At 41.0% G+C, this 17,109-nt stretch overlaps 1 protein-coding gene and 1 pseudogene across 2 annotated transcripts in view; both read left to right on the top strand.

The window, feature by feature from the left end:
* The first annotated feature begins 2,630 nt into the window (after positions 1–2,630).
* On the top strand, positions 2,631–4,189 carry LOC145720782 (CCR4-NOT transcription complex subunit 4 pseudogene; annotated as a pseudogene).
* Positions 4,190–16,196: 12,007 nt separating this feature from the next.
* Positions 16,197–17,109, top strand: part of XPO4 (exportin 4) — a 117,903-nt gene continuing 116,990 nt past the window's right edge. The window contains exon 1 of one of the 2 annotated variants that reach the window (XM_081815396.1): positions 16,197–16,549. In XM_081815396.1, coding sequence (XP_081671522.1) covers positions 16,481–16,549 — 69 coding nt within the window. In that variant the 5' untranslated portion in view covers positions 16,197–16,480. The remainder of the gene's footprint in view (positions 16,550–17,109) is intronic. The other variant, XM_081815398.1, reaches the window with a different exon arrangement.

Below are 17,109 nucleotides of genomic sequence, written 5' to 3'. Positions count from 1 at the left end.
CCGCTGAGCAGGGAGCCCGATGTGGGGCTCGATCCCAGGACCCTGGGAACATGACCTGAACCGAAGGCAGACACTTAACGACTGAGCCACCCAGGTGCCCCTCTTGAGTAGATTTTTTGCTTGTTTCTCTTCTGGGCCATGGACGTTTATACCAAATAAAAACCTGTAAATAGAAACTTCTGACAAGTCTTTTTTTCTTCACAATAGGTTACATGATCACAGCGGAAACAAAAACAGAGATACTAACATAATAAGAATACATGTAGAAATTCTCTTAGGCAAATGTATTTAGTGGTTTGATTTCCTTTACTCTAGAATATATGTACAGAATATACTGATAACTGATAATTACCTACTATCCAGTAGGTAATTTATCCTGAATTCTATTCAGTATTTTAGTCCAGAAAGTACCATAGTTTCTCTGAGTGCCAAATCAAACCAATAAACAGCAGAGGGAGCTGGTGAAGTGCTTTTGCAAGTAAGATCTGTGTTCATGCCAAGGATCCACGAAATTTCTTGGCATGACATTTTCGTGAGAGGAAAATAGGAATTTTTTATTAAACCACTTGCAAATTGCAATGTTTTCTTTTAAGTATTTTATTTTATATCTATATATTCTAAGAAGGCGGTGATGAACCTACATAGCCAGAAACAAATACCGTGCAGATTTTTGTAATGTTAAGGCAAATCTGCATTATGTGCCTCCCCTGCCCCAAACTAAACAATTGTTAAGGAACCCTTGAATGGCATGGCTTACTCTGTTCTTGAGCCATCATGGGCACTTACTGTTTGTTCATTCCATATTGAGTCAATAAAACCCCTTTTATTGAGTCAATAAAACCTATTCAGCAGCCTTATGTTCAATTTATGTATTGAGTATCACTTTGCACATACTGAATGCTTAAAATTGAAGCTTGAATATAAAATCCATGGGTGTCTCTACATAAATTTATCACAAGTTTTTTCAGGACAATAGTATAAGGCAGGTAGGATTATCTGATTCTGTTCATAAGCTCTATAGATCATTACTTTCATCAAAGTTGAAATTTGTACTTCCAATCCATGAGCATGGAACGTTTTTCCATTTCTTTGTGTCTTCCTCAATTTCTTTCATGAGTATTTTATAGTTTTCTGAGTACAGATCCTTTGCCTCTTTGGTTAGATTTAGTCCTAGGTATCTTATGGTTTTGTAATCCATTGTAAATGGGATTGACTCCTTAATTTCTCTTTCTTCTGTCTTGTTGTTGGTGTATAGGAATGCCACTGATTTCTGTGCGTTGATTTTATATCCTGCCACTTGACTGAATTCCTGTATGAGTTCTAGCGGTTTTGGGGTGGAGTCTTTTGTTATACACAAACAATGAATCATGGAACACTACATCAAAAACTAATGATGTAATGTATGGTGATAAACATAACAATAAAAAATAAAGAGAAAAAATTTAAAAAAAAATAAAGTTGAAATTTGTAGGGGTGCCTGGCCAGCTCAGTCAGTAGAGTGTGCGGCTCTTGATCTCAGGGTTGTGAGTTTGAGCCCCATGTTGGGTGTAGAGATCACTTAAAGAAAAGATTTTTTTTTTAAGTTGAAATTTGTCACATTTACCTGCCAGATTTAGATGAACTTAGAACTTTGGAGAGAGAATTACTTTAAGATTACAGAAAGAACAGAGTTTTACTTCAAATATGACTCTTCCTTTTAAGTAATGTGTAGGGACGGAGTCAGGAGAGCTGGTTGGGACCGTCTTTGATAAGAGGTGGGCTTGAGCTCTGTTGGAATGAATAGAATGAAAATCATCACAGGAGGCAGAGATGGTGTCACACGTGAGGAGAACAACAGTCACAGGCTGGAGGCCCACATGCAGTTGGTGTGGCTGGTCTCTGGGACAGCAGGACCAGCCTGGCTGAGTTGGATCATGACTTCTGTAGTTCAAAACAAGCGAACCAGCTCTTGCCAAATACCACATTCCTTCGCACCAGACTCCCTGGAGATGCACTTTCTAATGCTGCAATCCTCAGAGTTTCTGTTTTGGAATATCTCCACATTCTTAAAAAAGTATCCAAAAGGGACACCCTGAAAGCTAAGAGACCCTGTCTCCACTGAAAACTTTTCTCACCAACTTCGTTGGCATCAGGTCCAGAGTGATGAAACGGGGCTTTCTCCAGCGTGTAGAAAACCAGATTCAGAACCCTGAAGTGTGGAATCCACTCTCCCAGGAAGAACTGAAAAAGTTAACGAATGAGGAAGAAACAGAGACAAAATGAGAGAAAACAGAAAATATCAGAAAGTTGGTAACAACTGCTTTGTGTCCTTGTTGTTCAAAAAAACCTTGTCTTGGTTGTAGGTCCTTCCTCAGTGCCTACATGACCAGGAGGCCTGAAAAGGACCAGAATATCTTGGGGATGCTCGGCCAAATATTTAAAGTTGCCTTTAATAATGACACATTCAGGCTCACAGGGTCCAAGTGCCAGTGTTTGCATCACCTGCTGCTGGTCAGAAGATGCTCTCTGGGCCACACGGTGTGATGAGAGCATGCGGCAGGTGGTGAACACTTAGGTCTCTCCAGGTACAACCAGTGACCACGGCTGCTGCTCAGAGAAGCAGCACTGCTTGTGTTCACATGGGTCCAAGGATGAGGCAAAAATACCAAGGATATGAACACAGGCTGCTTAAAGAAATTTATAAATGAAATCCCAGTTTTCTCTAACTCTCCATAGGTTTAAATGTTAGGAATAAGAGCAAAGCAACATCACTGCAGAGCCCTCTTGACGAATCTTCAGATTCTCCCTTAGAGGGATAGTGACAATTCCTACGGACATCTAACAGGGACAGGCTTCACTACTCCCTGCTTTGTCAAAATCCAGCCCAGTCATCCCTGTCAGCTCTTGCAGCCACAGGGCACGGTCCCCTTTGGCAAGGGCAGGGTCAGAGTCACAATAAGAGTTGTTCTCAGACAACCCAGCCCTATCTCGAGTAGGCTTCCTCCTTTCCCCTGTTCCCCATGACATCCAGGGACTGGCCTATGTCACCTCCTCACAAAAGAGATCTTGTCACTATCATCCTTTGCCCACTGGCAAGCAGCTTTGGCTTTGATTCTTCTCAACAACCAGAGGACATGGTGGGATTTCATCCCTTTGATGTGACTTGAAAAGCCTTAGCAGGCTTGCTTGAGAGGAACTGCCAGGCCAAGACCAAGCCATCCTTGTGCCTCCTTTCTTCCAAACGCTCCTCACATTCTGTACCTGCCAATGGTCCAGGATCCGGATTCTGACACCCTGCAGCATCCACTAATGCTGCCTCTCTCGATAGCACCTTTTCAGTCTTGCCACCGATGCTCCCTCGATTTCAGCGGCTCCAGGCAGTTTAGAAGTCACTCCATTTTCCAGGTCAGGAAGCCCCTGATGAGGAATGTCATCGAAAAGACGTGACTGCTAATTGATCGGTGAGCTGGACCCACGCACTCCTCCTCACTCCTCCCCTGTCTCTTGAATATAGGTTCTGCTTGCCTTTCCCACCCCCGGAGGCTGCTGCAAAGACATAACCTTGAAATGGTGATTTGGTGCTGAGAACAGCTGCACTGTATACCTGACAGAGCATGTTTGAGCCTCCTTATAAACTTTTAAGATTTGGCAAGTGGGTATGGGGATCTATTTGTCTTGCTGCCACCCAAGGTGAGTGCCCTCATACCTTAGTTCCCTTTGCTATTATTAAAACTGCCACCTACCAACCCCTGAGGGACCTCGTCTTTCTTCGGTCTCTCCCTGCCCTCTGCTTATGGGGGCCAGTTTCCGAGTACACCGGGAAAGCTCCAGACAGGCTTGTGGACCTACATCCCCCTGCCCCTGGACGGTCTGGCAATAGTATCATGCACGTGAACTGCACAGCAAACCCCCCCGCAGGTAGTAACCTCTTAGACTTGAGTCTGCTGCCACAGCACAACATGGCTCTGGGAGGGGTCCCTACAGCAGGTACGTTCATTTAAAGCCTTTGAGCATCTGTGAGTAACTCATGTCTTCAGGTTGTTGGGTCATAGGATTAGTCTTAGAAACTTTTCTGGGAAAATATATTAAGTCTTTATCACGACCTCAAAAATTTTGATATGTTGGATACTTTTTTTTTTTTTTACAATAAGTGAACTCTACCCCCAAAGTGAGTCTCAAAGTCACAACCCCAAGATCAACAGTCACGTGCCCTAGGGACTGGAGCCAGTCAGGCACCCCTGATGGATGCCTTCTAATATTGAGCTCTGCAAGCAAGGGGGAGTATTGTACCTGGTTATTTGTTAGAAGCACTTTATTTAATAAGAGAGTCACTAAATTTTTATATATCATATAAATAAAAAAAAAAGAAAGAAAAAGAAAAAATGGACTATAAAATTACTGTACTATAGAGTTCAACAGCAGGAAAAAAGTCCTGATTTTACATTCTAAAAGTAAACTGGTTCAAAAATAAATTTCAAGAGTCATAACAGGAGGTGGGATACAGCTACTCTCCAGCTACTTCTTGCTGTTACTGTGACTGCTAACTCACACACACACACACACACACACACACACCCAAAACTGTGCTGTATCTTAGTGATATACATTTGAGAACTCCAAATATTAACATTTCACAGATATATGATATGTGCAGAAATACACTTTCTATGAAAAAGAAATATTTTAAAGAGATGTTTCCCTTTGGTCTATCATGTTTTTATTTCTGGGGAAATATATTAGGTTCCTATAAATTTGATACCATAATACTTCTGGTTCTGTATTGCTGCCTTCAAAAGTTTCAGAAATTTTAGGTTATAAGATGTCTTAACATTTTCTAGATCAAATATTTTCTATATCAAAGGGAGTTATTCTTATTAAGTGGTCTCATTTAATTCGGGCTTTACAAGTAGATACCTGCTAAAAGAGATTTGTTCCTGGTTTTTTTTTTTTTTTTTTTAAGATTTTATTTGACAGAGAGAGAGAGACAGCGAGAGAGGGAACACAAGCAGGGGGAGTGGGAGAGTGAGAAGTAGGCTTCCCGCAAAGCAGGGAGCCCGATGTGGGGCTCAATCCCAGGACCCCGGGACCATGACCTGAGCCGAAGGCAGACGCCCAACGACTGAGCCACCCAGGTGCCCCGATTTGTTCCTGTCTTGATTCTCAAGTAAAATAGCATAATCTCTCTGTGGCATAATTAGTATTATTCATCTGTATTTCTTTTTTTTTTTTTTTTAAGTAATCTCTATGCCCATCACGGGGTTCAAACTCACGATGCCATCAAGAGTCGCATGTTCTACCAGCTGAGCCAGCCAGGTGCCCCAATTCATCTATATTGTTATCCTAATAATATGATACTTAACTGTGAATATATGTTACTACTATGTTAGTGATCTACACCAACAAGGCATTCTCTGGTTTTTAGCAAAGTCGTTAGATGGACTTACAGATGTCCATCAGAATTCCCAGCTCTATGCCCCTGATGACCCACAGCATTGCATTTACAAGACAGATAGCTAGGCCTACAGCTACATCTATACTCTGGACGTTCATATAGTGAGGTTGACTTACATAAGCTGGATGGCACCTGATGTGGAGATTTGCACACCAATGGGTCTCGCAATCACAAGTGACAGGGATTTGATGATGACAGTGGGCAGCTGGTCCAGAGTGGTCTTTCCCAAGCTTCTCTTTCACTTGGGAACACTTTAAATGTTCAATTCCTGGCAATTCCTTTATTTTTCATGAGAGCATATTAGACTGTAATTTTTGTTCTATTTTTATCATTTGAAAATGTGGCATTTTAATTTTTAAAAATTAAAATTATGTTCCCCTCAGTAATCTGAACATTAAAAAAAATCAAGCATTAAACCAATTAAAATGAAAGGGGGGAAAAAACCTTATTGATGAATCCAAAGAGCTTTTGTATATGTGGGTTATATTTATTGGTATCTACTATGTAAAGAAATTAAAATCGAGAAATGATTATTATTGTTATTTTCTTTAGGGAAAGAGTGAGAGAGAGGACGAGCAGGGGAGGAGGGCCAGAGGGAGAGGGAGAGGGAGAATCCTATCAGGCTCCATGCCGGGCATGATCTCGGGGCTTGATGTCACCACTCTGCGACGTGACCTGAGCTGAAATTAAGAGTTGGAAGCTTAACCAACTGAACCACCCAGGAGCCCCAAAATTGATAAATTAAAGAAATATTTATTTTTTATTTTTTATTTTTTTAATAAATATTTTAAAGCAAAAAATTTAGTGAGGAGTGACATTGTTTTTACATTTTTACAAGTTTCTTTAATGTCTGACTTAATAGAAGAGCTACATTCTCATATGTGTCTCTACATTCAATGCACAGGGACATCACATATGCAGCCTTTGGAAAACCCTACTGTTCACACTGACAGAAAGAGGCAAATAATATTTTAGTTTTATTATGAAAATAATTTTTTCCAATTATTTTATTTGTTTAAGCAAAATCATCAAATTTCACATGAAAAATGGAATGTTTATATTGATCTTTTAAAAAAGAAATTCAATTGTGGTAAAAAAAAACCCATAGGACCATAAAATTTACCATCTTAACCATTTTTAAGTATTCAGTTCAGTAGTGTTAAGTATATAAACAGTGTTGTGCAACAGATCTCTAGAACTTTTCAATCTTAAAAAACAGAAACTCATAAAAAAAAAAAAAAAACAGAAACTCTATGCCCCCAACCATCAGGCAGCTATCACTCTACTTTCTGTTTCTGAGTTTGACTACTTTAGGTACCTCCTGTAAGTGGAATCATACAGTATTTGTCTTTTTCTTTTATTTATTTTTGAAAGATTTTATTTATCTGTTTCAGAGAGAGAGACAGAGAGAAAGAGAGAAAGTATGAGCAGGGGGAGGGGCAGAGGAGGAGGTCGAGAGGGAGGGAATCTCAAGCGGACTCCACGGTGAGCGCAGAGCCGGATGCAGGGCTCAATCCCACGACCCTGAGATCAGGGCCTAAGCTGAAACCAAGAATTGAATGCTTAACTGACTGAGCCACCCAAGCACCCCAGTATTTGTCTTTTTCTAACTGGCTTATTTTACCTGGCATAATGTCTTCAAAGTTCATCCATGTTATACCAAGTATCAGAATTTGCATCCATCTATTTATTTATTTATTTATATTTACATATTTATTTCAGAGAGAGAGTGTGTGAGTTGCTGGGGGGACAGAGGGAGAAGAAGAGCGGAAGCAGACTCCTCACTGAGCAAGGAGCCCTATGGGGGGCTCAATCTCCAGACCCAGAGATCATGACCTGAGCCAAAACTAAGAGTCAGATTCAACCGACTGAGCCACCTATGCGCACCCCAGAATTTGCATCCTTTTAAAGGCTGATTAATATTTCATTGTATGTCTGTACTACATTTTATTTATCCATGCATCCACTTTCTTCCAAGAGCTTTACAGTTTTAGGTCTTCAATCCATTTTAAGTTAACTTTTGTATATGGTGTAAGAGAGTTCAACCTAATTCTTTTTTGTCCCCAGCTTTATTGAGATATAATTGACTTATAACATTGTGCAAGGTTAAGGTGTACAACATGGTGATTTTATATACATATCTTTAATGTATGTTTATATGTATATATATGTTGCAAAATGATTACCACAATAAAGTTACTTAACACATCCAGGGCGCCTGGGTGGCTCAGTCCTTAAGCCTCTGCCTTCAGCTCAGGTCATGATCCCAGGGTCCTGGGATCGAGCCCCTAATCTGGCTCCCTGCTCCGTGGGAAGCCTGCTTCTCCGTCTCCCACTCCCCCTGCTTGTGTTCCCTCTCTCGCTGTCTCTCTGTCAGATAAATAAATATAATCTTAAAAAAAATAATAAAGTTACTTAACACACCCATCCCTCACATAGTTACAATTTGTGTGTGTGAGTGTGTGCATGTCCAACTTCCTTTTTTTTTTTTTGCATGTTTTTCCATCCAGTTTACCCAACTCCATTTGTTGAAAACACTGTCCTTTCCCCATTGAATGGTCTTGGCACTCTTGTCAAAAATCATTTGGGGTGCCTGGGTGGCTCAGTTGGATGAGCATCCGACTCTTGGTTTTGGCTCAGGTCCTGATCTCAAGGTTGTGAGACTGAGCCCCGCATCAGGCTCTGGAGCCTACTTGGGATTCTCTCTCCCTCTCCCTTTGCCCCTCCCCCTCCACCTGCTCGCACTCTCTCTCTCAAAAAAAAAAAATCATTTGACCACATATGTGAAGGCTCATTTCTGGGCTCTCTATTCTATTGTGTTGATTTACATGTCTCTTCGTGCTAGTACCACACTGTTTTGATTATTACAGCTTTGTGATTAAGTTTTGAAATCAGAAAGTGTGAGTCCTTCAACTTTGCTCTTCTTTTTCAAGATTGCTTTGGCTATTTGGGGTCCCTTGTGATTCCATATGACTTTTAAAGAATGGATTTTTCTATTTCTGCAAAAAAATGTCATTAAGATTTTGATAAGGATTACATTAAATCTGTACATCACTTTGGGTAATCCTGACATCTTAATAATAATAGGTCTTCCAATCCATGAACATGGGATGTCTTCCCATTTATCTGTGTCTTCTTTCTTTCAACAATGTTTTGTGGTTTTTAGTGTATAAATCTTTCATCACCCCCTTGGTTAAGTTTATTCCTAATTACTCTTTTTGATGTTATTGTAAATGAAGTTATTTTCTTAATTTCCTTTTCAGATAGTTCATTGTTAGTACATAGCAATGCAACTGAGTTTTTATTGTTGACTTTTTATCTTGCAACTTTGCTGACTCTTTAGGGTTTTCTATATCTAACATCATGACATCTGTGCACAGAGATAATTTTACTTCTTTCTCTCCAATTTGGGTGCTTTTTAATACTTTTTTTTTTTTTGCCTAATTGCTCTGGCTAGAACTTCTAGTACTATGTTGAACAGCAGTGGTGAGAGCTGGCATATAGTTGGATCCTGTTTTTTTGTTTGTTTTTGTTGTTGTTGTTTGGATCCTGTTTTTTTGTTTTTTAATACATTCAGCCAATCTGTGTCTTTTGATTGGGGAGTTCTATTCATTTACCTTTGAAATATTTACTGATGGGAAAGGACTTACTATTGCCATCTGAAAATAGTTTTGACCTGTAGACGCTCTGAAAGGATCTTAGGGACCTACTAGGCATCCCTGGGCCACACTTTGAGAATAGCTGGTATTTTAACAGTGTGCTTATGTTGACAAGATGTTTATGACCTGACAAATGGTTTTGCAAAAACACATGATGGTCTCTTGGTAAATACAAAAACAAACCAATATGCATGGTTCAATTAATGTGAAAAGATTTTTAAAAATTCAAACACTATATTTTTTTTAAAAGATTTTATTTATTTATTTGAGAGAGAGAATGAGAGAGAGAGAGCAGGAGAGGGGGGAGGGTCAGAGGGAGAAGCAGACTCCCTGCCAAGCAGGGAGCCTGATGCGGGACTCGATCCTGGGACTCCAGGATCATGACCTGAGCCGAAGGCAGTCGCTTAACCAACTGAGCCACCCAGGTGCCCCTAAAAATTTAAACACTATATTATGGGTTGTACAAACATAAGGAATCTGATAGTAGTCCCAGATTACTTTGCCATATTTCATGATTTAACAGTGAGAGGACTCAGATAATGTACTAAACTGCAATAAGTCAACTTTTTTTCACAGAAGGTATAAATTTCAAGTTACTGAATATCTGAGCACCCAGCTGTGCACTATCAACTGATAGAGCAAATGTCAATACATTTCTAAAATAAGCTTTTTTTTTCCAATTTTTTATTTAAATTCTAGTTAGTTAACTTACAGTGCAATATTGGTTTCAGAAGTAGAATTCAGTGGTTCATCACTTATGTACAACACCTTGTGCTCATCATAACAAGTGCCCTCCTTAATACCCATCCCCTATCCACCTCCCTCTATCAACCCTCAGTTTGTTCTCTATTGTTAAGAGTCTCTTATGGTGTTTCCCTCTCTCTTTTTAATTTTTTTCCCTTCCCATATGTTCATGTTTTGTTTCCTAAATTCCACACATGAGTAAAATCATATGGTATTTGTCTTTCTCTGACTGACTGACTCTTCACTTAGCATAATACACCCTAGCTCCATCCATGTTTTTGCAAATGGAAGATTTCATTCTTTCTGATGGCTGAATAATATCCCATTGTATATATATACCACATCTTCTTGATCCATTCATCTGTTGATGGACATCTGGGCTCTTTCCACAGTTTGGTTATTGTGGACATTGCTGCTAAACATTGGGGTGCATGTGCCCCTTTGGATCACTGTGCTTGTATCCTTTGGGTAAATACCTAGTAATGCAATTGCTGGATCATAGGGCAGTTCTATTTTTAACTTTTTGAGGAATCTCCATACTGTTTTCCAGAGTGGCTGCACCAGTTTGCATTCCCACCAGTAGTGAAAGAGGGTTCCCCTCTCTCCTCATCCTCACCAACACCTGTTGTTTCTTGCATTGTTAATTTTAGCCATTCTGACAGGAGTGAGGTGGTATCTCATTGCGATTTTGATTTGCATCTCCCTGATGATGAGTGATATTGAGCATCTTTTCATGTGTCTGTTAGCCATTTGGATGTCTACTTTGGAAAAATGTCTATTCATATCTTCTGCCCATTTCTTATCTGATTATTTGTCTTATTGAGTTTGATAGGTTCTTTATAGATTTTGGATACTTACCCTTTACCAGATACATCATTTGCAAATATCTTCTCCCATTCCATAGGCTGCCTTTTAGTTTTGATTGTTTCCTTTGCTGTGCAGAAGTTTTTATCTTGATGAAGTCCCAATAGTTCATTTTTGCCTGTTTCCCTTGCCTCCAGCAACATGTCTGGTAAGAAGTTGCTACAGCCAAGGTCAAAGAGGTTGCTACCTCAAAATCCTCCAAGATTTTCCTGTCTCACATGTAGCTTTTTCATGCATTTTGAATTTATTTTAGTGTATGGTGTAAGAAAGTGGTCGAGTTTCATTCTTCTGCATGTTGCAGTCCAGTTTTCCCAACACCATTTGTTGAAGAGACTGTCTTTTTTCCATTGGATATTCTTTGCTGCTTTGTGGAAGATTAGTTGACCAGATAGTTGTGGGTCCATTTCTGAGTTCTCTATTCTGTTCCATTGATCTATGTGTCTGTTTTTGTGCCAGTACCATACTGTCTTAATGACTACAGTTTTGTAATATAGCCTGGAGTCTGGAATCATGATGCCTCCAGCTCTGCTTTTCATTTTCAGGGTTTCTTTGGCTATTTAGTGTCTTCTGTGGTTCCATACAAATTTTAGGATTATTTGTTCTAACTCTGTGAAAAATGCTGGTGGTATTTTTATAGGGATTGCTTTAAATGTGGAGATTGCTTTGGGTAGTATAGACATTTTAACATTGTTTAGACATTTAGACATTGTTCTTCCCATCTGTGAGCATGGAATGTTTTTCCATTTCTTTGTGTCCTCTACAATTTCTTTCATAAGTATTCTATAGTTTTCAGAGTACAGATCTTTTGCCTCTTTGGTTACATTTACTCCTAGGTATCTTATGTTTTTTGGTACAGTTGTAAATGGGATTGATTCCTTGATTTCTTTTTCTGCTGCTTCATTATTGGTGTGTAGAAATGCAACAGATTGCTGTACATTGATTTCATATCCTCCAACTTTGCTGAATTCATGTATCACTTCTAGCGATTTTTTTTTTGTGGAGTCTTTCAGGTTTTCTACAGAGTATTATGTCATCAGGAAATAGTGAAAGTTTGAAATAAATAAATGCCTTTTATTTCTTTTTGTTGTCTGATTGCTGAGGCTAGGACTTCCAGTACTATGTTAAATAGTAATGGTGAGAGTGGACATCCCGGTCTTATTCCTGACTGAAGAGATCTTTCCCATTGAAGATGATATTAGCTGTGGGTCTTTCATATATGTCCTTTATGATGTTGAGGTGTGTTCCACCTATACCTATTTTGTTGAGGATTTTTTTTTTAAAAGATTTTATTTATTTATTTATTTGGGAGAAAGAGAGAGAGAGCATGAGATAGGGGAGGGTCAGAGGGAGAAGCAGACTCCCCGCTGAGCAGGGAGCCCGATGTGGGACTCGATCCTGGGACTCCAGGATCATGACCTGAGCCGAAGGCAGTCGCCCAACCAACTGAGCCACCCAGGTGCCCTTGTTGAGGATTTTTATCAAGAATGGATACTGTATTTTGTCAAATGCTTTTTCTGCATCTATTGAGAGGATCAAATGGTTCTTATCCTTTCTTTTATTAATGTGGTGTATCACGTTGATTGATTTACAAATATTGAACTAAAATAAGCTTTCTTAAAAAGGAAAAGCTTCAGACTTTCTATAGGCAGTTTTGCTTTACTTCTCTGGCAGTTTTCTTTACTTGTTACATATTTCATGTATGGCACAGATTTTTAATCCAGTCTTTACAGTGTACAAAACTGAAAAAGTTGACATGATAGCTTGAAATGTATCTACTTAAGCTATAATAATTCCAAGTGACTTAGTCTTTACCTGGAAGCAGAATCCTAGAGTTGAAAGCATGGAGTATTGGGCTAGGAAGGCTGGGCTAAAATCCCAGTTCTACTATTTCTGAGGCAAGTAACTAAGCTGCTATAAGCCTCAATTTCCTCACACAAAATTTGTGACAATAATAGCATAATTATTACATCACAGAGTTATTGGGAAGATTGAATGAGTTAATAGATGAAAACAGCTAAAAAAAAAAAGAAAACAGCTTAGTGTCCTTTATGTAGTAATTGTGTGTAAACATTAACCACCATGTTGTAGTATCCTCCAATTGTTTGGAATTTCAATTGTCCTACAGTATCAACCATTGTGCCAAATAAGTAATCAATTCATAACAGTAATATCTTGCATTCATAGAATGCTTCATAGCTTTACAAAGTCGTCTCAAATGTATTATCTTTGAATCTCACACACTTGTGATGGTCAACATTTTACAGATGATCAAACTGAGGTCCTGAAATGTTAAGTTACTTAGCCAGTAAACATATCTTAGAAGAAGCAGAGATATAATACAAACTCAATTCTTCTGATTTAAATTCCAGTCTTTGTCCATGTCATCAAAGATACTAAACTGTACGACAGGTGACTGGTTCTACCTGGTTTGGTCCTAAATCATTTAATTTCTCTGGGTCTTATTTTCTTCATCTGAGAAATGGATCATTAAAGGATTTTCATTTCCAGGGCGCCTGGGTGGCTCAGTCGTTAAGCGTCTGCCTTTGGCTCAGGTCATGATCCCGGGGTCCTGGGATCGAGTCCCGCATCGGGCTCCCTCCTCAGGGGGGAAGCCTGCTTCTCCCTCTCCCCCTCCCGCTGCTTATGTTCCTGCTCTCGCTATCTCTGTCTCTGTCAAATAAATAAATAAAATCTTTAAAAAAAAAAAAAAAAAGGATTTTCATTTCCAAATCTTAAGATTCTATTATCTCTAAATTCTCTTCTAGTTTTAAAATATCATTTAAATGATATCATTAAAATATTGTTGGGGCGCCTGGGTGGCTCAGATGGTTAAGCATCTGCCTTCGGCTCAGGTCATGATCCCAGGGTCCTGGGATCGAGTCCCATATTGGGCTCCCTGCTCCTTGGGAGCCTGCTTCTCCCTCTGCCCCTCTCTCTCTCATGAATAAATAAATAAAATCTTTAAAAAAAATAAATAAATAAAATAAAATATTGTTTAAAATACCACAACAGGGGCTCCTGGGTGGCTCAGAAGGCTGGGAGTCTGCCTTCAGCTCAGGTCATGATCCCAGGGTCCTGGGATGGAGCCCCGCATCAGGGTCCCTGCTTGGCGGGGAGCCTGCTTCTCCCTCTCCTCCTGCTGCCCCCCTGCTGTGCTCTCTCACTCTCCCTGTCAAATAAATAAATAAAAATTAAAAAATAAAATAAAATACCACAACAGTTGGCTTTTCCTTTGCACCAAAATGTCAACAATGGAGATAGTCAGTAACCATATTTTCACTTTAGAAATGTTCCTAGAAAGCCACTAATTTAGGAAAGACACAACATTTAGTAACATTGGCAAATCCCACTGGTTTCCATTGAAAAAACAAACAAACAAACAAACACCAAACACTGATGTTTCTAAGGAAAAGTATGTAATATACTTTACTAATTAGTTTTGGTAAAGAATAAGTAGGGATAAAAGACTCCCATCATACGTGTTAAAGGAGTACTCTAAAAGTAGAGGGGATGTATTTGTGAAATGTTCTTGATTTCAGGAACATTTCAACCAGACATCTACTTCTTCTCAGACCATTAACATTTCTCTCTTAGAAATTATTGGAATCTGCACAACTTCCTTCTCCTTTTCTATTTCAGGATAGGAAAAGCATGTGGGTAGGCTGGAATACTACTTCTTAACCCTCCGTAGGAGAGCATTATTATTGGATAAATCAAGAAATAACAAGAGTCAGGCATCGGAGGGGAGGTTAAACTAGTAGGAAAATTCTACTGTTTTCCAACGTTGAGATTCTACAACTTCATTGTTTACCCCACCCTAAAATTCATGGCTCCCAGTAATATGAGTTGTCTATAACCCACTTTATAAAGCCTCTAAATTCAGTATAATAACTTGAAAAGCCTACTCATCTCCACATTTGATAAAATACTTTTTTCCCCTCCTTTTAAAAAGTATCTAGATGCAAAGTTGTTATGTAATTACACAAAACAAATGCTTTGGAACACAAGGCCCAATCTGAAGCATTATAGGCCTCAAACATTTAATGTCACAAACTATTCATTTGCCTACACTTTTGCGGATACATCACTCATCTGCAGTAATGACTCTTCGTAACAGCAACATTTTGTAATCTTTTTTTGGATTGCTGTATTTATTGAGTGCCTACTATATGTCATGCACTATGTTAATCATTTAGTTTCACATAATTCTTAAAATAAAAAAGGCCATTCACTGCATTTTGGTTAACTTTGCCCTTTTATAATGAAATAAAAAGCACTTCCTTTGTTTCTCAAGCAATAAAAACCTCACTAATTCACTTTCTCAACTCCCAAGTTGTAGAGATATCAAATACAAGAAACGTGTTGTTTGTTTGTTTACAACCTGTTTTCCAATGGAGAAAATAATGCAATTCTGTTGCAGTGACATTAAAAACAAAACAAAAAAACCACTCTGGGGTGCCTGGGTGGCTCAGTTGGTTAAGCCTCTGCCATCTGCCTTTGGCTCAGGTCATGATCCCAGGGTACTGGGATGGAGCTGCATGGGGCTCCCTGCTCTGCCCCGCACTCATGCTCTCTTACTCTTTCTCAAATAAATAAATAAAATCTTTAAAAAAAATCTCAAAAGTACGGTTTACTTATAACTAGGAAGAATAAATACAGGAAGATTTCAACAGAGGAAAACTTACAAACACTGAAATGAATTTGACTTTCTGCACAGTCCCAGGAATCAGACCAGCACCAAAAGGTTGAAGTCATAGGAAAGTAGATGTCTGCTCAAAAACAAAATAACCCTCTCTTTCGAACAACTTTTCTAATACTTACAGCTGGTTTGAATACTGAAATAGCTGCTCTCAGGACTACTTGCCTGGAGGTTGTAAAGGAGACTGAAGCACTGGAGGGAAAGTTGAATTACTTTATAAAGTACCTGTCAACATGGATTCCATAACTAACATTGCTATTATGACTTCCTTAAACCCGACAAAACGGGTGACAATGAGTTCTTTCTGAATCCAAGAAGCAGGGTAGTCAAGGTTAGGATTCCTGCTTTTTCACTTTCCAGTATGACACACAGCCCTTGAAAAGAGCTCTCAATGATCTGCTGTCCAAATAAATTTGGAGGAATCTCCTACAGGACCTCCCATTAAGAAAACGAACCTTTCTATCCTGGAATGCTTCCCCCCCCCCTTTTTATTTTTGGCAAGGAGGGACAGAGAATTAGGACTCCGAGGACAGAGATGTTCTGAAAGGCGGCGCACTCCCAGGAGAGGAAGTGGGGAGACCAGTTCCAAGTGAGATCCTACACTGCGTGGAGCGTGGAAGGAAAAGGAGAGGTCGGGGTGGACGGAGTGAAGAGTAGAGACCAGAGAGCTTGCCGGCGTCTCGGGTAATGCATGGTGATGGTGTGGGGTGTGTTCACGTGGAGAGAACCCAGCAGCTCGTGGGCACAAGGGCTGAAGAAGCCGAGAGGCTCAGGTGCCGGACAGCACGCATGCGCGGGCCCGTAGCCGCGGCAGTCACCTTCTGGGTCAACCGCCCGGATCTTGCGCGGCGCCGCACTGCAGGCGCCTCCCGCCCCAACGAGGAGGCCTGACTCACTTTCTTCTCCTTCCCGCCGCCCAGAACCCGGCGGCCAAACCAGGCCCGCGGGGCTCGCGACGCCAGCGTCGACGGCGGCTGCGACGGCCTCTGGGAGCGCGTGAGGCTCCGGGGTCGCTGCGGCGATTGGCCGGCCGCGGCGCCCGCTCCCATAATGCAGCGCATGGCGCGTCATTGAAGAGAGACCATGATGGCGGCGGCGCTTGGGCCCCCAGAAGTGATCGCTCAGCTGGAGAACGCGGCCAAAGTTCTGATGGTGAGTACACCGCGACCCCCGCACCCCAGCATCTGCGGGCCTCCGGCTGGCTCTGCCGTGCCAGGCCTTCCCTCTCGCCAAGCTGGCGACCGGCAAAGGCCTCCAGGGAGCCCTGGAAGTGGAGGAGGTGGCGGTGGCGTGGCGCAGGATTCTCCATCCTACTTTCCTTCTGCCTTCGTTGCCCCCTCTTCCTGGGGCTATCCACTTCCCCTAGGTGTCTGGCACTCCGGTCGGGCGACGGAATATGGTACTGAAGGAAAGAGGATTTCCTGTGCTACCGTCTTCACCGTACGCCCTGCCCAGCAGACTGGGTCGAGAGCGAGGCGCGGGGAGTGAGGTCCGGGTCATCCCCTCAGGGCTTTGGTCGGGGGGCAGTGTGTGCGCCGCTGGGGAGTTGGTGCCAGGAAGGAAGGAAGGGATGGTCCAGCCCAGGTGCTGTTAGCAACCCTTGTTCCCTTCGAGCATGCGGGTCCTCAAGCTCTTTCTCTGACCTGCAGCCACCTCTGGGGTAACCGCAGCCGCCAGCACGTGGAAGGACCGGCAGGAGGGAGGGAGGGGAA

The sequence above is a fragment of the Leptonychotes weddellii genome, chromosome 3 (assembly GCF_054177405.1).
Source record: "Leptonychotes weddellii isolate Sample4059 chromosome 3, ASM5417740v2, whole genome shotgun sequence".
NCBI classification, from domain to species: Eukaryota; Metazoa; Chordata; class Mammalia; order Carnivora; family Phocidae; genus Leptonychotes; species Leptonychotes weddellii.
This window is presented reverse-complemented; position numbering and strand designations above follow the sequence as displayed.